Source organism: Rhodotorula paludigena (assembly GCF_050403205.1).
Source record: "Rhodotorula paludigena JCM10292 DNA, Rt_paludigena_JCM10292v1_ctg5, whole genome shotgun sequence".
Classification (NCBI taxonomy): Eukaryota; Fungi; Basidiomycota; class Microbotryomycetes; order Sporidiobolales; family Sporidiobolaceae; genus Rhodotorula; species Rhodotorula paludigena.
In genome coordinates, this window is record NW_027481453.1 from 351,525 (window position 1) to 369,936 (window position 18,412).

At 63.3% G+C, this 18,412-nt stretch overlaps 8 protein-coding genes across 8 annotated transcripts; 5 read left to right on the forward strand and 3 right to left on the reverse strand.

The window, feature by feature from the left end:
• Window positions 1-275: 275 nt before the first annotated feature.
• JCM10292_007512 (uncharacterized protein) lies at window positions 276-1,247 on the forward strand (the record flags this gene model as incomplete). The annotated part of the gene is made up of 3 exons (XM_076646601.1): window positions 276-297; window positions 372-406; window positions 468-1,247. The coding sequence occupies 3 exons, from the start codon at window positions 276-278 to the stop codon at window positions 1,245-1,247; spliced, it is 837 nt and encodes a 278-aa protein (XP_076507843.1).
• A 172-nt stretch (window positions 1,248-1,419) lies between these two features.
• On the forward strand, window positions 1,420-2,605 carry FMP41 (Fmp41p; the record flags this gene model as incomplete). Its single annotated transcript, XM_076646602.1, has 7 exons — window positions 1,420-1,461; window positions 1,523-1,679; window positions 1,742-1,818; window positions 1,878-1,955; window positions 2,031-2,114; window positions 2,272-2,389; window positions 2,463-2,605. 7 exons carry the CDS (start codon window positions 1,420-1,422, stop codon window positions 2,603-2,605), a joined length of 699 nt encoding a protein of 232 aa, XP_076507844.1.
• A 723-nt stretch (window positions 2,606-3,328) lies between these two features.
• JCM10292_007514 (uncharacterized protein) lies at window positions 3,329-4,435 on the reverse strand (the record flags this gene model as incomplete). Its single annotated transcript, XM_076646603.1, has 4 exons — window positions 3,329-3,411; window positions 3,482-3,771; window positions 3,838-4,315; window positions 4,381-4,435. 4 exons carry the CDS (start codon window positions 4,433-4,435, stop codon window positions 3,329-3,331), a joined length of 906 nt encoding a protein of 301 aa, XP_076507845.1.
• Window positions 4,436-4,581: 146 nt separating this feature from the next.
• Window positions 4,582-5,960, reverse strand: JCM10292_007515 (uncharacterized protein; the record flags this gene model as incomplete). Its single annotated transcript, XM_076646604.1, has 8 exons — window positions 4,582-4,668; window positions 4,724-5,083; window positions 5,143-5,193; window positions 5,254-5,366; window positions 5,427-5,497; window positions 5,560-5,619; window positions 5,735-5,757; window positions 5,817-5,960. The coding sequence occupies 8 exons, from the start codon at window positions 5,958-5,960 to the stop codon at window positions 4,582-4,584; spliced, it is 909 nt and encodes a 302-aa protein (XP_076507846.1).
• Window positions 5,961-6,091: 131 nt separating this feature from the next.
• Window positions 6,092-7,405, forward strand: JCM10292_007516 (histidine phosphatase family protein; the record flags this gene model as incomplete). Its single annotated transcript, XM_076646605.1, has 7 exons — window positions 6,092-6,121; window positions 6,216-6,230; window positions 6,363-6,515; window positions 6,579-6,650; window positions 6,720-6,737; window positions 6,805-7,201; window positions 7,299-7,405. 7 exons carry the CDS (start codon window positions 6,092-6,094, stop codon window positions 7,403-7,405), a joined length of 792 nt encoding a protein of 263 aa, XP_076507847.1.
• Window positions 7,406-8,068: 663 nt separating this feature from the next.
• On the forward strand, window positions 8,069-13,618 carry JCM10292_007517 (uncharacterized protein; the record flags this gene model as incomplete). Its single annotated transcript, XM_076646606.1, has 10 exons — window positions 8,069-8,453; window positions 8,519-9,403; window positions 9,472-9,889; window positions 9,953-10,130; window positions 10,189-11,292; window positions 11,348-12,173; window positions 12,231-12,376; window positions 12,440-12,864; window positions 12,926-13,305; window positions 13,380-13,618. The coding sequence occupies 10 exons, from the start codon at window positions 8,069-8,071 to the stop codon at window positions 13,616-13,618; spliced, it is 4,986 nt and encodes a 1,661-aa protein (XP_076507848.1).
• Window positions 13,619-13,946: 328 nt separating this feature from the next.
• JCM10292_007518 (uncharacterized protein) lies at window positions 13,947-15,789 on the reverse strand (the record flags this gene model as incomplete). Its single annotated transcript, XM_076646607.1, has 7 exons — window positions 13,947-14,179; window positions 14,241-14,414; window positions 14,479-14,545; window positions 14,601-14,653; window positions 14,715-15,139; window positions 15,211-15,383; window positions 15,442-15,789. 7 exons carry the CDS (start codon window positions 15,787-15,789, stop codon window positions 13,947-13,949), a joined length of 1,473 nt encoding a protein of 490 aa, XP_076507849.1.
• A 147-nt stretch (window positions 15,790-15,936) lies between these two features.
• Window positions 15,937-17,447, forward strand: JCM10292_007519 (YqaE/Pmp3 family membrane protein; the record flags this gene model as incomplete). The annotated part of the gene is made up of 7 exons (XM_076646608.1): window positions 15,937-15,996; window positions 16,124-16,158; window positions 16,228-16,284; window positions 16,365-16,422; window positions 16,545-16,668; window positions 16,722-17,357; window positions 17,428-17,447. The coding sequence occupies 7 exons, from the start codon at window positions 15,937-15,939 to the stop codon at window positions 17,445-17,447; spliced, it is 990 nt and encodes a 329-aa protein (XP_076507850.1).
• Window positions 17,448-18,412: the final 965 nt, after the last annotated feature.

The following is an 18,412-nucleotide window of genomic DNA, read 5'->3' on the forward strand; positions in this document are numbered from 1 at the left end:
AGCGTCGTCATCCTCGTCGCCCTCAAGCTGCTCACTCGCTCACCGCGAGCACGCCTCAGATCCAGCTAGGAGAGAGCCAGAGCTTCCCATCAACGTGTTTCAGCTACTGCCGCCGCTTGCCCTGCGCTCGCTGTGCCGCTCCTCGCTTCATCGCGGCCTTAGTCGTCTCGTTCCTCGAATTCGCTCGCACCAACATGGACCGGCCAGAGCATGTTTCTAGAGGCTTGAGTACTCCTGCATGTTATCTGAGCGAAGTGACCGCTGCCAACGAGACGATGCCGCCTCTCACACCTGGTCGTGCGTACTTGGGCTTGCCTTCGGATCGCGTTGCAGCACAGCGCCAGACTCATGCCACGCTTGCAACCTTGCAGAGACTTCTGTAGCTCCGGACGCACCGTCTCTGCTTGTACGCCGGCCTTGCTTGGCCGCTTTCTTCTTCCAACCTGACTTCTACGCGCATCACACAGCTTCGCCTCCCCATCGAGCTTCTCGCTCAGGTCTTTGCCGACCCTGATCTCGACGACGAGACGCTCGGCGCGTGCTCCCACACCTGCCGTGCGCTCCGGGCAATCGCCCTCGACAGCCTGTACGACCACGTCCGCCTCAATTTCGCCCACGACAAGCACGCCGGCAACTGGACGCTGGTCTACCCGACCAAGCGCTGGACCTTCTCTCAGATTCAGCACCCCGAAGCTGCCAACCGCGTTAAGCAGCTCACGCTATCCGTGCAGTACACCGGGCTCGACGGCGAGGACGAGCTCGATACAACGTACGAATGGTGCGGCGGCGCCCTCGGACCTGCGCTAACTCCGCACCTCGGCTTCACCACCGCCCAGCAGGAGTTGCACTGCGCCAACGAGTCAATCGAGGAGTCCTACTGGGAGGAGCGCGACCGCCTCATTTCGAGCTATTCGATTCAGCGTTCTGGCGAGATACTCGAAGACGCACTCGGTCGCCTTCTCTCGAGGCTCTGCAGCATGCACACCCTCTCGCTGGCAGCGACCTCTGGGCGCAACGCCGACTCGATGTCTGCCAGTCGCCTCGTTACCACCTTGCGGTGGTCCGGCTACTCGGTGCCGCAGTCGCTCAAAACAGTCCGCTTCTGGCAGACGCAGGCCACGGCGCGGTGCATCTTCTGGACGGAAGGCTTGCGCGTGTTCAGCAGCTTCAAGAAGCCGACGTGGTGCGACATTGAGGAGTGGCAGAAGGAGCACGAGGTCGCGTTTGAGTACGGCATCGGCGCGTAGGAAGTTGGGCTACGGTGCAACGTTCTCCTCCTTCCCACTTGTCCTCGGTGCGAGAGAAAGCATTCAGCGAGGATAGGGGGCCGCGGTGCGCTATTCCCGGACGACGGGCCGACCGGGATCACCGCGTTGACTTTCGCTCGCACCTGTCTTCGACCGCGTACAGACGTGCAAGATGAGCTCGATCGCAGCGCAGTTTGCTACCAAGGGCAAGAAGGTGCGCGCCGCCTCTCGCTCGCCCCGCTCGTGCACTCCCCCCACTCACCCCGAGCGAACAGTGTGTCGCCATCGGGCGCAACTATGCCGCGCACATCAAGGAGCTCAACAACGCGACCCCGACCGAGCCGTTCTTCTTCCTCAAGCCGACGAGCTCGTACGCGCTGAGTGACGACGGAAAGGTCGAGATCCCGCGGAACGTCGTCGTGCACCACGAGGGTGCGTCTGTGGCACGCCGTGCTGTGCTTGACGGATCGACTGACTCGCTTGGGGACATACAGTCGAGCTCGGCGTCGTCATCGGCAAGGGCGGGCGCGACATTCCCGCGTCGCAGGCATTCGAGCACATCGCGGGATATGTGCGGCTCGCTCATTTGCTCTCCGTGGAGCTTGTCTGCTGACCAGTAGGACGTGACAGACTCTTGCGATCGACTACACGGGGCGGAATATGCAGGATGCGGTCAAGGCCAAGGGTCTTCCCTGGAGTGCGGCAAAGGTGCGCATCCTGCACTCTCGTCTCAACTCCGTCAAGTCGCCATGCTGACCTCACCGTCGCAACGTGCAACATCAGGGCTTTGACACGTTCTGCCCGGTCGGCAAGTTCATCCCCAAGGACAAGGTCCAGGACCCGCACAACCTTCGCTTGTGGTACAAGGTCCGTTGCTCTCGCTCACTTCTCCGTGCATTGCGGAATGGACGTGTCTGACAATGCTTCCTGTGCTTGCCAAATCTCGCCCACGCCAACTCCCGACTCGATACCGCCTTACCCACCTCCGTCATGCCGTCCCCTTCGCTCGCCCTTCTCTCTCCAGATCAACGGCGAGACCAAGCAGGACGACTCGACCGGTCTCATGCTGTACCGCATCCCGGAATTGATCGAGCACGTCTCGGGCATCATGACGCTCGAGGAGGGCGACCTGCTCCTGACCGGTTTGTCCCGCCTCTCTTCCTCTCGCCTCTTTTTCCTATAGCCGCTGACTCTATCGCAAACGACGATGCGCAGGCACTCCGCAAGGTGTCGGCCCCATCGCCGCAGGCGACAAGATCACGGCCGGGCTTGAGACGGCAGATGGGTCCGAGGTGCTGGACCAGCTCGAGCACGTCGTCAAGGCGCGCGAGGGCGGGTACGAATTCAAGGGCAAGTAGACGCTGGCATGCGGACGGGTGTGCATAGATCAAAAGGAAATTGCGCTGTCGAGCGTCCCGGCTCGTGGCGAAAGAGGGTCGATGTTGTTGCGCTTGCAGGCTACACTGGACGGCGGATGTCTACCTCCGGCAGACTCGCCAACAACGCCATCGTTTCCTCGTCCAGCTCTATTGGCGCCCCGTTCGCGATGCTGTCGAGTGCAAGCGAGATGTCGAGCGAGGGGTCCGAAAGCGGCGGCGCGACGGACGTGACCGGATCCTCGAGCTCGGCAGATCGCTTGACAGGGCCTGCTGCGGTCCCAGGCTTGTGCGGTGCACTCGGCGGGTCCCTAGACGGTACTGCTGGTGCTGCCACTGGTGAATCGGGAGCGTGAGGGGCGCCGTTTGCCGTTGCGCCTCCCGGGTCGATGGTGCGGAGGTGAGTCGGCGCTGCTGGCGCTGCCAAAGCCGGCTGCAGTTCATTGCTCGGCAAGGTGGGGACTGCGGAGACCGAGGAGACTTCATTGCTCCGTCGCGGCGCTTTGGGTGAGCGAGACAAGTCGGCTGCCGCTGTCGACGAGGGAGGCTTCTTGCGAATTTCGTCTAGGGTTGATGCGGCGATCGTTGGCGCAGAGTGTAGTCCGGTTGATGATTGAGCAGAAGCTGAATGTGCCGACTTTGGACCACTGGTGACATCCGCGTCGCCTGGAGGAGCCTTCTGACTTTCTGCAAAGACAGGTTCACTCAGCGTCGAATGGCCGCAAGCCAGATGGAAGGCGCACCTTCAGGTGGCATGAACTCGTCGAGGAATGACCAGTCTTCGATGACTGCGCGCATTCAAACCTGAAGGTCAGGCGGCGTCCTTGCCTGAGCGATCGAGCGGAAAAAGTGTCGCACACTGCCCGTTCTCCCATCTTCCAATGGTGTACGCCGGTTCCTCGACCTTCTCCTTGCCCTTCTGATATCCCTTGAGAATTGACAGAAAGTGCATCGGGTTCTTGAACCGTTCGGGGTGCAGCCGGCGCTCTTCCTCTCGCGCGCGCTCAAGTTCGGGGACGGTCGGAGGGGCGCGGTGAGGGGATGGCGGGACAACGTGATACATGAGGCGGAGGCCGCCGGAAAGGCCTTTGTGCAGCTCCGAGGACGAGGCGAGAGACCATCCCGACATGCACAGGAGCTGGAGAAGGCTGCTCGAGCGTAGCATCAGTCGAATTAGTTGCGAGAATGGGCGCTGCACAAAGAGACGAACGCACGTCTGCCCCGTCTCTAGCGTGATCCCAAGCTCCTTGATGAGCTCGATCGCCGTAATCGGATCTGCGTTTCGCAAGCTCGTCCAGCTCGTGCACACCTCGAGCGTCTCGACGAGCCTGCGTGCGCTGCCGAAGCACGCCGTGTTGGTCGCGTGCTGCGCCATCGAGGCAACGATGGCGAAGCATCGCTGGACGCGCAAGCTGGACGTCTCGTAGGCGGCGAGACTAGGTTGCGGTAGAGCGGGGTTGGCAGGCGAGAGAAACGACTCGATGATGCGCTGGTGGATGAGGAGATCGAGACGAAGGAAATGTCGGCGGTACAAGTGGACGAGATTAATCAGGTCAAAGTTGCGTCGAGCGGTAGCGTTCGGGTCCGGCAGCGGCGGAAGAGACGAGATGAGCTTTTCGAGCCCGGAGAGATGGTTGTATGCTGCATCTATGGTCGTGTAATACGCGACAGGCGTTGCTGGATTGGCGAGCGCTGCAAGGATCGATCGTCAGCCCTTGTCGCGCGCCGAATCAAAGTGGACCCAAGTAGAGGCTTACCTGCTGAATCAACCGAGGACAGCGAGCGGAACGCAAGCGACACAGCCAGCGACATGGGTAAGAGCTGTTGTCCGAGCCCGGCGAAGCCTTGCTCCGCGTCGACAAGGGATTGAGGGCCCACAGGCGGAGTAGGCGAGGCCGCTGGCAGAAGGTGAGCGAAGAAGTCGACAAGATCGTTGTCGTTCCTGGCGGACTCCCATTTCAGCTCATCATGAGCTCGCAGAGGGAGGATGGAGCGCACAGGATGCAACCGAGACCGAGCGTCGCAGCTGTTTCCGCGTCAAGAAGCTGTGTGTTGGGCCCTGTCAGTTAAAGGAGCGCGATCGAAGACGTGCAGACGTACGAGCAGGTGAACCGCCAGCGGTCCCATCGTCGGCTGCAGGTGGTCCTCCTTAGGCGCCTCCTTCCGCTCGCGCAGTACCGTTCTCCAGGTCTCGCACGCGAGCTGGACAAATTCGCGATCACTGCGCCCGCGCTCGGCCGTCCACACCGCCTTCTGGTCCATCGCGAGGATAGCGTAGACGGCCTCGAAAGAGGGGCGCAGCCGCATGCCGCTGTCCTCGAAAATTTGGCGCGCGTGCAGCGAAAACGTCTCGGCCGCGTCTCGGCGATTGGTCCCAACGGGCAGGTACGTCTCCCAGTTGTATGGGCAACCTTCGGGCGCGATCTTTGGTCGAAAGAAATCGTTTGATCCCGTGAAGAGCTGTGCGCGTTTGTGAGTGTCAGCTCGCCGTTCTGCTTGAGAAGGTCGACGAGCCGTACCGAATCGTCCGAGTACGTGACTGCACAGGCTAGGAAGGCACCGCAGATGACCTGTACGGACGCGCGGCCTGTCAGGCTGCTGAACGAGCTGACTTTTCGGAAGCCGCGCACCTCGGCACCGATTTCCATCTCGCGGGAATTGAACTCGGTGGTCGCGTACAGGATCTTGCGGTAGTAGCGAAGTGGCAGACCGGGAATGATGGGCAGAGCAGTGTCGATGTGATCTGGCGGCGAGCTGGGTCAGCCGATGCCTCGGTTGTCACGCAGAAGAGAGGCGTACGCACTGTCGATCAGGTGCACACTGCCTCCGTGTCCCAGCGGGTAGAGCGCCAGGCGCTTGTCGATCTCGGTGGGCCTGTCGGGGTGCTAGCGTAAGCCAAGTCTAGCGGATCATCTCGCCAAGCGAGAAATACGTACGCGGGAGGTGATGCCTCGCCCCTTTTCAGCCGTTTCTTTGGCTTGGGCTCGCCCGGGCAGCTGTCGCGGCGCAGTACGGTCAACCTGGTAGAAGCAGCAGCACGGTGGAAGCACCCACTAGAGCTTTGCCTGGGCGCAAGCGTCGCAAGGCCTGCCTCCGTCGGGCCAGTCGCACCTTACTCGCCGTTCACGGCATGGCTGCGGAGTGCAAGCGGAGTCAGCAGTATAAAGAGACGTGAATAAGCAGCCGTGCTCACCTCGCATGCGAGCTTGCGCTTCTTCGACCCAGCTGCCCTGAATCCCTTGGTGCCGGCGAGGCGCTGCTGGAGCTGAGGGGCGAGTGGGACAGGGGCAGGACCGACAGGAGCAGCGCTAGTGCTCGCTTCTGTCGAGCCCTGCATTGATCGGGGCTCCAGCTGCCGTGCGACAAGAGCGAACGAGCGTACACCGCCTCGTCCTCGGCAAGGTCGCGTCTCGACTGCACGCTTGCTCGCTTCAAGGTGCTGCGAGGATTGCTTTGCAGCGTCACAAGATGTCCAACAAGACTGTCGTGACCATCATCGTGCGCTTGTCCGCCTCTGGCACCGTCTCTCCTCTCTCGGGCCCACAAGCTGATGAGGCAATCATGCGCTGTCGTCTGCTCCGACTACCTCCAGCGACACGGAGAAACGGCAAGACTTCTTTCTCGCATTGTTCCGAGGCCCTGCGCGGCTCCAGCGCCCCGTGTTGCTGTCCTCGCCCTCCCTTGCTCACCACGTTCCCTCGTCTCAAGACCGATCTAACCCCTCTCGCGCTCTCTACAGGACTACAACAAGGCTGGCATTGTACAAGGGCACCTCGACGTCCCACTGAACGGCCAAGGCCTTGCACAGGCGGCGGTGACGGGCCGGTGGATCGCTTCCCAGGGCTTGCGGTTTGATGAAGCCTACTCGAGCGATCTGAGCCGTGCACGAGTGGTACGATCCCTTTTGCTCAGGAGGAGCTGCAACCTGATCGCTTACTAAGAGTGCTCCTCGCAGACCGCCGAGACGATTCTCAGTGCGCAGCCGCAAGCTCCGCAGCTGCAGCTTGACGAGCGGATACGCGAACGTGTATGTCCGCCCCGTATTTGCCCGTCGAAGTTTAGTCGAAACGGAAGCTGATCTTGCGCTGGATCCCAGTTTCTCGGAAAGCTGCAGGTTCGTCAAGCTCGACGATCGTCGCCTGTCATCCACTGCTGCTGACCCTTGCTCGATCGCCTTGCAGGGTAAGCGACGAGGCGATCCAGGTGCCGACCCTACGACGGTTGAGCCGATCCCGCAACTGCGCGGGCGCCTGTGGTCCTTCTGGGACTCGCTCTTCCCTCCCGCCGGTCCCGCCGCTTCCTCTTCCGCCTCGATCGCCTCTTCCGCATCTGCCTCCCCCAGCACCGCAGCAGAAAACCGACAGTTCCTCTACGTTTCCCACGGCGCCGCTATCCGCGAGTTCATCCTCTCGCTTGCGTCGCAGGACGTCCTCCCCGTCGAGAAGGGTGGCGGGCGGTCGTTTGACCTACTCTTGCCGGAGCAAGAGGCGGCGGCGATTCGCGCGGGGTCAAAGAGGATAGACAACTGCTCAAGAACGGTGATTGAGATGGAGTGGCTTGAGGACGAGAATGAAAAGAGTGCGTGTTGCGCTTCCCGCGCCTGCTCGTCAAGCGCTTGGGCAATGCTCTTGCCTGATGTGCGCCCTCGCCTTTGACTGACCAGTTCGACGTGCAGGGCGCGGCCGCTGGCACGGCCGACTCATGCTGTATGCCGACGACAGCCACTTTGTCGACTCTAGCCGGGCTCCGAGTCCGACTGCCAACGCAGACGTGGTCGAGTGATGGCACGTACTGTCGAATTGCAGAATAGAAAGCGAAGTACGCTGGTTATGCTGCGAAATGCCATGTCTCGGGCGGTCGATTGCGCTCTTTGCCCGAAGAAGAGAGGCGACTCCTCGAGTCCGCCGAGCGCCGTCCCGCTGCACCGCTGCCCTCGCCGTGAAGCGCCGCTGCTCTCGGGATCCGCCCGTGCCGTGCTGCTGGGCCTCGTGCGCCCGTCTCTGCCCGCGTGCGCCCCGCTGTCGCTCTTCTCCCGCGCTCCGTCCCCGCCGCGTCCTCCGCCGTCGCCTCCTCGGCATCGGCGCACCGCCCCGCCCGCGCTTCCTGCCGGGCCTGCGAGCGATCTGCCCGCCGCAGACACACCTCGCCAGCGCACCTCGCCACACACCGAGACTCGTCCGGCGCGCGCGTGAGCGCTTGCCTGCGCAGTGCGTTCCCCCATCTCTTGGAGCGAGCTACGCGCACACAGACGCCTACACGGCCAGGGAGGAGCTTGCGCGCCTCGGACAAGCTTGTACCAAGTGCATAGCTGCATCCCGCACGCGCTCGAGCTCTCCCGGCCGTGTCCGGCTGATGTCAGCCATTTCCCGATCTCTCCTCCACCTCGGGCTGATCTTGTGGCTTCTCTCCCCTCTCTCTGCCGTGCACAGCGTCGCCGCCTGAGCCATGTCGGTCGCGCCCATCAGCAAGCGCAAGGGCCCGCAGAACGCCGTCACCCGCCAGCTCGCCCGCCTCGGCAACGTCGACGTCCTCTCGCTCTTCTCGACAAAGCGCAAGAACCCCTACCCGCGCCAGGTCCTCGTCAATGTGCCCGCACCTGCCGAGGCATTGACCGTCGGGCCCAAGGTCCCGCTCTGGACCAAGAAGGTCAAGGACGAAGAGGGGAGGGTCATCCGCTCGGAGTGGAAGGGCTTCGGGTCCAAGGAGGTTCCCGCGCCCGGCTGGACCTTCGACTCGAACCAGGTCCTGACGAGCAAGTACAACATTGTCACTTTCCTCCCGCGCAACCTCCTCGAACAATTCCGCCGCGTCGCCAACATCTTCTTCCTCGGTGAGTCGGCTCTTCTAAGGCCCGCTCGTCGTAAATGCATCCCGCTGACCAGCTCGCCCGCACAGTCCTCGTCATCTTGCAATTCTTCCCCCGCTTCACGACCGTCAACCCCGGTCTCTCCGCCCTCCCCCTCATCGCCGTCCTCTTCATCACCGCCCTAAAGGACGGCTACGAGGACCTCAAGCGCCATCAATCAGACCGCGCCATCAACAACATCAAGGTCATCACCCTACGCGGCACGTACCACAACCAGAACCTCACCCTCCCCAAGAGCCGCAACCTTGGCGTGCCCAAGTTCATCCGTGCATGGTTCAGCCGCCGCAAGCTCGTGCGCGATGCTGAAGCCGACCTCGACGACGACGCCGAGGTGCGCCAGAAGCGCGGCTTCTGGGGCAAGAAGACGCGCCGCGCAGGCAAGAAGGGCAGCGTCGAGAGCCAGGCCGGCTCGGTCGCGGGCGAGAAGCCGCTCATGGACGACCCGAGCGCGAGCGCAGAGGGTCTCGGCACCCGCGGCGTCGCGTTCGCCGGGCAGGGCGAGCTTGAAGCGCCGCGGATCGCGCCCGGCGGCGGGACGCTCCAGGGTGCGCGCGACGAGGGCGGCCGCGCGCGCTCGGGCACTCTCGCGACGCAGAGCGGGTCGACGAAGGGCCGCTCGCGCGCCAACACGACGGCGGGCGCGTCGTACGAGGCGCCGATGCCCGGGCGCCACCTGCGCGAGGAGGGCGACTACTACGCCGACGACGCCGAGGAATCGGAGGAGCGCCCGCCGACGGACGTGCCGGGCGAGCCGAGGCCGGAACAGCAGCCGGGCAACCACCTCCATGTCCCGCACCCGCACCTCGCGATCGGCGGCAGCAAGTACGACCACCCGACCTGGGTCAAAGAGTGCTGGGAAGACCTCAAGGTCGGAGACTTTGTCCGGCTGCACGGCGACGAGAGTGTTCCTGCCGGTGCGTTCGATGCTCGCCTCGGGCCTCGCTCGCTTGCTGGGTACTGACTTTACCCCTGCACGCCGCAGATATCATCGTGTGCGCCACCTCGGAAGAGGAGAACGTCTGCTACGTCGAGACGAAGAACCTCGACGGCGAGACCAACCTCAAGTCGCGCACGGCCGTCCCGGAGCTCACGCACCTCCGCACCTCGACCGCCATCGCCGAGCAGGCCAAGTTTGTCATCCGCGCCGAGCCGCCCGATGTCAACATGTTTGCCTACAACGCCGCGGTCGAGCTGCGTGACGGCCGCGTAGGTAAGGACGGGTGCCCGCTCAAGTGCCCCGTCAACCTCAACACGATGCTCCTCCGTGGCACTGTCGTCCGCAACACCGAGTGGGTGATCGGCGTCGTCTGCATGACCGGGCGGGATACCAAGATCGTCATGAACTCGGGCGCGACGCCGAGTAAGCGTTCCAAGGTCGAGCGTCAGATGAACCCTATGGTGTGCGTCCCAGTCGCATTTTGTCTGGCGTGACTCACCGGTACTGATCACGCTACCGACCACAGCTTCCTCAACCTCTTCCTCCTTGCGCTCATGACTATCATGTGCGCTCTCGGCGACCACTTCATCCAGGTCGAGCGCGAGGGAGACGGCGCGTACTGGCTGTACGGCAACAACTTGAGCGACGACAATCCGAGCATCAACGGTGTCATCACCTGGGCCAACGCGCTCATCGCGTTCCAGGTCCGTCGAACTGCGCGATACTCGTCAGGCGAAGCGAGCCTGACCTCTCGTCCCGCAGAACATCGTGCCCATCTCGCTCTACATCTCGATCGAGTTCACCCGACTGGTCCAAGCCGCCTACATCTGGGGCGACGACGATATCAAGGGCAACGGACGACGTACCACCGCACGCAGTTGGAACTTGTCCGACGACCTTGGCCAAATCGAGTACATCTTCTCCGACAAGACCGGCACGCTCACGCAGAACGCCATGATCTTCCGACAATGCTCTGTTGCCGGCACCGTCTACCTCGGCGACGAGCAGCCTGCACCGACCGATACGACTGTTCTTCCCGCCGAAAAGCCGCTGTCCAGCGCTTCCTCTTCCGAAGGCGACAGCGCTACCCGCATTCCCTCGCACGAGCACGCCGGCACGGGCGAGAAGGTCAAGACCAAGCTCGCCGAGCAGGTGCTTGCGCCGTTCCACGACACGCAGATCGACTCGGACCTCGCCAAGCGCGACTCGTCGCAGGCGCGCAACCTCTACAACTTCTTCATGAACCTCGCGCTCTGCCACACGGTTCTCACGTCGGAGGAGGACGGCCTCATCTCGTACAAGGCGCAGTCGCCTGACGAGGCTGCACTTGTCCAGGCGGCCGCCGACGTCGGCTTCGTCTTCCTCGGTCGCGACAAGGACGTGCTCCGCGTGCAGACGCCGCACGACCCCGACGTCGTCGAGTTCCAGTTGCTCAACGTCCTTGAGTTCACGAGTGCGCGCAAGCGCATGTCGGTCGTCCTCCGCAAGCTGTCCGAGGGCGAGGGTCACGATGAGCTCATCCTCCTCACCAAAGGCGCCGACAACATCATCTTTGAGCGCCTGGCGCAGGATGCGGAGAACGATGCACTCAAGCGCCAGACGGACAAGCACCTCGAGGATTTTGCCAACGAGGGTCTGCGCACGCTCTGTCTTGCGTGGAAGCCGCTCGACGAGGCGGCGTACGACCAGTGGGAGCGTCGCTTCCACGAGGCGACGACGCTCATCGACGGTCGCGAAGCGGCGATCGAGCGTGTCTCGGAGGAGCTTGAGGCCGACCTGAATCTGCTCGGCGCGACGGCCATCGAGGACCGTCTGCAAGATGGTGTGCCCGAAGCGATTGCCGATCTCAAGCGTGCTGGTATCAAGGTGCGACGCTTCTCGTCCCCACACTCAGTGCACTCGCTGACTGGACTCTACGCAGATCTGGGTTGCGACCGGCGACAAGCTCGAAACGGCCATCGCCATCGCGAAGACGTGCAATCTGCTCTCGCGCGACATGAACGTCATTGTCGTCAAGGGCGGCGAGTACGGCAAGCCCAATTCGGCGTATCAGCAGCTGCGCAACGCGCTCGAGCGCTTCTTCGACGTGCCCGGCCTCGTCGAGCAGCTCGAGAACCAGCCGCCCGACGTGCAACCGGATCTCGCGCGGATGTCGAGCAGCCAGCGCCGTTCGCTGCAGCTTCAACGTGTCCAGTCCAACGCTTCGGGCATGTCCGACATTGTCGGGCACGATAACGGCCAGCGCCCGGGAGGCTACGGTCTCGTCATCGACGGTGCCTCGCTTCGACATGCGTTCGGCGAGCCGTGGACGAAGGAGATCCTCCTCGAGCTTGCGACGCGGTGCCGCGCTGTCGTGTGCTGCCGCACGTCGCCGCTGCAAAAGGCGCTCATCGTCCGCCTTGTCAAGGACGGTCTCGGGTCGATGTGCCTTGCCATCGGCGACGGCGCCAACGACGTCTCGATGATTCAGGCGGCCGACATCGGTGTCGGTGTCGCTGGCGAGGAGGGCTTGCAGGCCGTCAACTCGAGCGACTATGCCATGGGCCAGTTCCGCTTCCTCAAGCGTTTGCTCCTCGTCCATGGCACTTGGTCGTACCACCGCAACTCGACCATGATCGTCAACTTCTTCTACAAGGAGATCATCGGTATCGGCGTCCTCTTCTTCTTCCAGTTCTACTGCGCCTACTCCGCGACAACCGTGTACGAGTACACGTACCTCCTCTTCTGGAACGTGTTCTGGACCCTCAGTACGCCACTTCCCGCCCGTCCACGCGCGCCCCGTGCTAACGGCCGCACGCTCGCAGTCCCTGTCATCTTTATCGGCATCTTCGACCGCAATGTCGGCGAGCGGCCGCTGATGGCCGTCCCCGAGCTCTACGAAGATGGCCGCAAGGGACGCTTGTTCGGCCTCATCCGCTTTTCGATCTACATGCTCGACGGTATCTACCAGGTCAGCGCGCTTCCGCTGCTTCGAAGCACACTCAGAGCGAGCTGACTCGCCTCTGCTTCCCAGTCGGCGGTTATTTACTTCTTCCTCCTGTACTCGTACGACACGACGACCGCGCGAAGCGACGGGTACGACGTCAACATGTACGAGTTTTCGACCGTCATGGCCGTCGCTGCCGTCCTCGCCGCCAACTTCTACAACGGCCTCAACACGTTCGCGTGGAACTGGTGGGTGCTCGCCGGTGTGCTTGTTGGTCCCGTCCTCATCGTGTGCTACACGGCCGTCTACGCCGCCTTCCCGCCCAACCTCATCTGGACGTACGTGTGGGGCAACAACACCTACCTGTGGCCGAGCGCCTACTGGTGGCTCGGCTTGATGTCGACCATCCTCCTCTCGCTCGGTCCGCGTTACCTCTTCCTCTACCTCCGCGCCAACTACTTCCCCCGCAACGTCGACATCCTTCGCATCATCGACGAGCGCGACCCCACCCAGTACGTCTCCCTTCGAGTGTTCTGTGCGACTAAGGACTCGACTGATCTCGCACATTTGCAGTGATTGGGCCAACGACCCATACATGCCGCAGCACGAGGGCAGTTCGGCCTTTGAGGCGACCGCGTCCGTTCCCGACTCGGCGCCATCTTCTTCGCCCATCATTAGCCGCCGTCCGACCTCGCGCGCTTCTTCGCGTCGCGTCGGCATGCCCGACAGCCGCAACTCGTACCAGCTCGGCCGCGTACGGACGAACCAGTCGCTCACGCACAACATGGCTACGGGCGAGGCGCGCGTCGGGACGGGGTCGGGCTACGCCTTTGACGAGGGTGTTCCGCTCAGCCTGTCTCGCCACACGACGCGCGGAAGCGAGCGCTCGCACGCGCAGCAGCAGGGGCGGCCGAGGCGTGGATCAGTCCGGGTCGGCGGCGTTCAGCTGAATCGTGCGTTCACCGCCCCCACATTTCTGAATCTCCTCGGTGAACATGCACTGACCTGAGAGTTGTCCGCTGCGTAGCGTTCGCACGCTCTCCGGGCGGCACGCGCGATCGCTCTGCCTCGCTCGGCGGCCGCCTTTTTAAGGCTGGCGGGCGCAAGTCGACCGTGCACGAGCACCGCGACGAGGATGATGATGTCCCCGCAGGACACCGCAGCGCCAGGCGCGAGACGTCCGTTCCGCTCGTCGATGAGGCAGATGAGCCGGCGCAGCAGCAGCAGTCGATGGGCCGGCCTGGAAGCGTGGGCAAGGCGTTGTGATTCTCCTCTCCTCCCCTCCTCCTGCCTGTCCGTTTCTTTCCTTTCGTTTTGTCCCCTATTATCCCCGAGATCTATCCTGTCGATCCGACGTTCCTCGTCACTTTCTCGCTTCAGACCGTATGCACCGCTCTTCATCCTTCCCCTTCCTTCCCGTTCGTTGAGCAGCTTAGAAGTCGCTGCCTGTAACACTCGTCGGAGTCTAGCGCGCGAGCTCAGAGAACGACAGTGCAAATCAGAGAACGATAACTACGAAAGCACAACAACCCGTGACAGACCCTCGCCCGACAAACCCAGTGTCTGTGACTTCTCCTCCGACCCCACCTCCCGATCAGTCCATCGACATGCGCGTCTCTGTCCGCTCGGCCGCGACCCCGCTTCCGTCCGACAAGACATGTTTCATCCCCGGCCGCGCGCTGCCCTTCTCGGACGCGGTGCCCGGGCTGAACGGGCGCGCGGAGGACACGACAGACGCGCCGAGTGCGGTCGGCGAGGTGAGGGGCGCGTCGGCGTCGGTGCGCGAGCGGAGGAGAGAGCGGCCGCCGTTGAAGGCGTAGCCGGGGACTGGACGATAACAGGCGTGTCAGTCTGGCTAAGAGAAGTACGGTGGAGAGGGAAGGCATACTGCGCTCGCGGAGGCCCTTGCCAAAGTTGAGCAGGCACATGCCCATGAGGATAAAGGTCGCGATCAAGAGGGCGATGCAGATGATGGAGAAGACGGTGAGCGTCGCGCGCGTCGAACGGTACCGGTCGCCCGAGTCGGCGCCGTAAATGCGCGCGAGCTTGTATGCAAAGTAGGCTATACATGGGGGACACGCTGAGCATGAGCTGGGGAAGCGGGGGCAGGCGGTGAATGAGCGCACCCATTCCCGCTGCTTGCAGCACCCACGCGGCGTAGACGCCGGGCCGCGACTCGATGCGGACGATGACCTGGGAGCCTCACGTCAATACGCGTTGTATAGAGCAACCACAAGACTCGACGCACAGCGAAGAGTAGCAGTGCAATGATGGCGACCGGGAGCGCCACGATGGTGAGAACTGCATCGACAGGCAAGGTCAATGCGGCCCAGAGTTCGTAAAAGCTGACCTCGACACGCACCGAGCTCGACAGTTGGAGTTCCGCTGACGAGGATCAGGAACTGAATGCTGAACCCGACGACAAAGAATGCGTCGAAGCGGAGGAGGCAGAGGAAGATCTGGTAGCGGAGATAGGCCCTTCGGATTGCCAAATCTGCTCCGATGCGCTTGAACGTCCGCCAGCCAAACTCGTGGTAGAGCGGCCAGAGCATGGCCGACATGGCGACGGTCGAGGCGCCCACAATGCAGGGGATAACGATGGCGAAGCTGTGGGTGAGATCCTGCACTCGCGGCGTGTCGGCGTTGCTCCCAGAGATGGCGTTCCTCAGCTGTGTCGGCAGCAAGCACGAGTAGACGAGCATGGCGACCTGGAACAGGCACAGGGTGAAAAGAACCATGATGTTCTTTTGTTGACAGGCGTCGAGGGTGACGAGAACTTCGAAGACGCTGCATGGCGGGGACGAGTCAGTGCTGCTACTCCAAGCTCACTGGAGGCCCTTGTTGGGATGTGTGCGCACACGGCGAGAATGAAGAGGCCGACATAGGTTGCGACAGACTCTAGCTCTGGATCGGTCGCGATGAAGTCGGCAGCATCAAGGTCGCCCGTATTTGCGCGGACGAAGCCGTAGATGAGGCCGATCATGGTGAGGACGACGACGACCTGGATGCCGATGATCGAGAGGAAGAGGACCTGCCAGCACACGGAAGTCGCCGAGGCGAGGACAAGTCAGCTCAACAGGACGGCAGACCAGAGGAAATGAGCGCGCGCGGACCTGATTGCGGGATTTGTACGCAGCGCAGAAGCGTCGCAGCTTGCCCTCGTTCGTGCGGTCCTTGCGTTCGTAGCCCTGCACCGCCCCCTCGAACTCGAGCGACTTTGCGCTGCCTTCTCTGGCCTCGGGGTGGGCCTCGTGCGGCTGGCCGTGCCCGCCGTAGCCGTAGTCGTTCTCGGGCTGCCGATATGGATACGGGTGGGGGTGGGCAGCGGGGGAGAAGGCCTCATTCTCCGAGGCGGGCAGAGGAGCGAAAGCGGGAGCGGGCGGGTAGTGCGCGCCCGAGTAGGACGGGTACGGCGCTGGTGGCGGCGCACGCTGCATGTCGCGGAAGCGTGTGTGCGGCAGTGTTGCCAGCGGATCGAGCCGTACGGCGACAGAGAGACGCACGCGGACCAAGTGCCCGCCAGCCTCGGACTCGTTCTCGTCGTGCTCGCTCTCGTCAGCTGGGGTCCAGGGCGTGCAGGCACGATGGATCACGTAAAGGCGCGCTTCAAGGAGCGCGTGCCCACCTCGCGCAAGGGCATCAAGGTCTGTCCCGCCGCCCCCACCCGCCGCTGTCCGCATCACCTCGAGGACCCCCGCCCGCCGTGCACCGCTGTGCAGGGCTGGAGTTGGGTCGCGGGAGTATGAACTGACCCTGTCGAACAATCTACAGCGCAGCCACTTCTTCCACGGCTTCGTCTGGATCATGTCCGTCTCGTCCCCCCGATACCCTCGACGCCGAGCATCGCTGACCTCGCCCCTTTCCCTCGCTTGCAGCGGCTGGCTCGCTCCGCCCGTCGCCATCCTCATCCGCTTCGGTGTCGGCTGGGACCTGTGCGTGCCTTCGTTGCCCCTGCTCACTCGTCGGCCGTGCACTCGCCCGCTCACACCGCTGCTCTCGGCCGCTCCGGCAGCTTCATCAACACCATCCTGACCATCTGCGGTTACATCCCGGGCCATGCGCACAAGTGCGTCGCTCTGTCCGGGCTCTTCCCGATCCGGTTTATTGACCTCCTGCTCCTGCAGCTGGGTGCGGACTTGCCCGAGAAAGGAGATGCCTGCTTGCTCCGCTGACCTCGCCGGATTGCTCACAGTACTGCCAGAACATCCGGAACAACAAGACCAAGAATCGCACGCCGAGATGGGCCATCCGCGCCGGTCTCGTCGAGATGAACGACCCGCGTGCCGGTCGGCACCAGTGGGCTTATCGCTATGATGGTGCGTGGTCCGCCTCGCTCGGTCTGCAACATGCTCTGATCTCTGGTCCGTAGAGCGCGTCGCTGGCTCTGGCGCGTACGGTGACGACCAGGACTCGCTCCGGTCGGGAGAGTGGGATGGCCGTGGTGCTGAACCAGAGCGCAACATCCGCAACAACAACGGCAACCACCGCCACCGCTTCTCGCCGTGGGGCGACATTGTCGACGACGATCAGGTCGAGGGCGAGCCGCGCGGCGGTCTCTCGCGCCAGCGCAGCAACCTCGCCTCGCCCGCAACGACGCGCGCGGCGAACGAGCCAGCCCCCGACCCGTTCGAGAACGAGCAATTCTACTCGAACGCGCCTGAACGGCCCGACGTCGCGCCGCGCAAGAGCAAGAAGAAGTTTGGGAGCGGCCTGCTCAAGAACCGCAGCCGGTACGAGCAGCCGTTCGAGACGGACGGCCTGCAGAGCAGCCGGACGCGCTCGCGCACCGACGACTTCCAGGACGAATTCGAGCGCGAGATCAACACGGGCTCGTCGCAGCCGCCTGCGCCTGCAGCGGCGCGCTTCGACTCGTTCGACCAGGAGGGGCCCGAGGACGCGTGGGCTTCGTCGCGTCCCGCCGCGACCACGGCATCGCGAGGCAACGGCTCGGCACAGCCGCTGCAACCGCAGAAGACGGGCCGGGCAGAGGACAACGACGGCGACCGTGCGTGACCGTTTGCTCTTGATTGACTCGACCTGCCGATTGCTCACCCGCGTTGCGCGTCGCGTTGCAGTCTTCGACCACCGATTCTAGACCCGCCCCGACGTCTCGGCCCACCCAGCTCACTCACGTCCCTCCCTCGACGCTCCACCATGACGACATCCCTCGCCCTGTACACCAGCTCCCTATACCTCCTCCACCAAGACCTCTTGTGTACGACTGCCGCCTTCTGCGAGCCTCCCGCTCTTCCCCCTTGCTCTCGCTACTTTCTGTAATGCCCACTCGCAGCGCTTCTCGGCCACTTCAGCTGCTTGCCGACGGAGAGTGTGCACGTGCGGGTCGCCAGGCTATAAAATGGACGACGCTCGCCCGTCCGCAAACAACGTCGAGCGCGGGCAGGCGCCCGGTCCATGCATCCTCGAATGGGACGTTCCAGAGCGAGCCATCCCGGAAGGTCGGCGCGGCTATTCCTGGCCGGCGATGCGAGCGCTCTCGTGCGGTTCGATGGAAAGCATATGGGCTCGAGAATGCCCCGGCTGCCATTGCACACGACGACGCTTGCAGCTTTTCGAATCAAGCTACAGCGAAGCTACGCTAGCGAGCTTACAGCCGTGATGCCCTGCTCGCGCGAAAGGAGGAAAGCCGGCGCGCGCGTCGCGGCCGCACGTTCCGCCCTCCGCCCCTCTGCCGCCCTCGTTGCCCGCACGAGCGGGCGCAGCCAAAGGGGGCTAGTGAGGTCTCAGCCAAGCAATGCGCTCCGCAAACCTGGGGCGATCGCCGTCCCCTGCTCGCCTGCACTTTGCACGTTCGCGCTCTCACTGGCTGCTCGCCCGGCTTGCTCGCTGCCGGCTCGAAGAACGTTGCTGGGGACGCTAGATGCTGTGCCTCGCGGGCAAGAAAGCCGCGAGGGCTGACTTGCCAGATCGGACCTGGGCGGCGGCAGCCGAGCCGCACTGTGCTGCAACCTCCCGGCGAACGACGGGGCTCGCTTCGCTCTCCTTTCTCTCCTTCTTTCTGTGTGCTGCCGGTCCGACTCGCTTCTCGTCTCCTCAAGAATC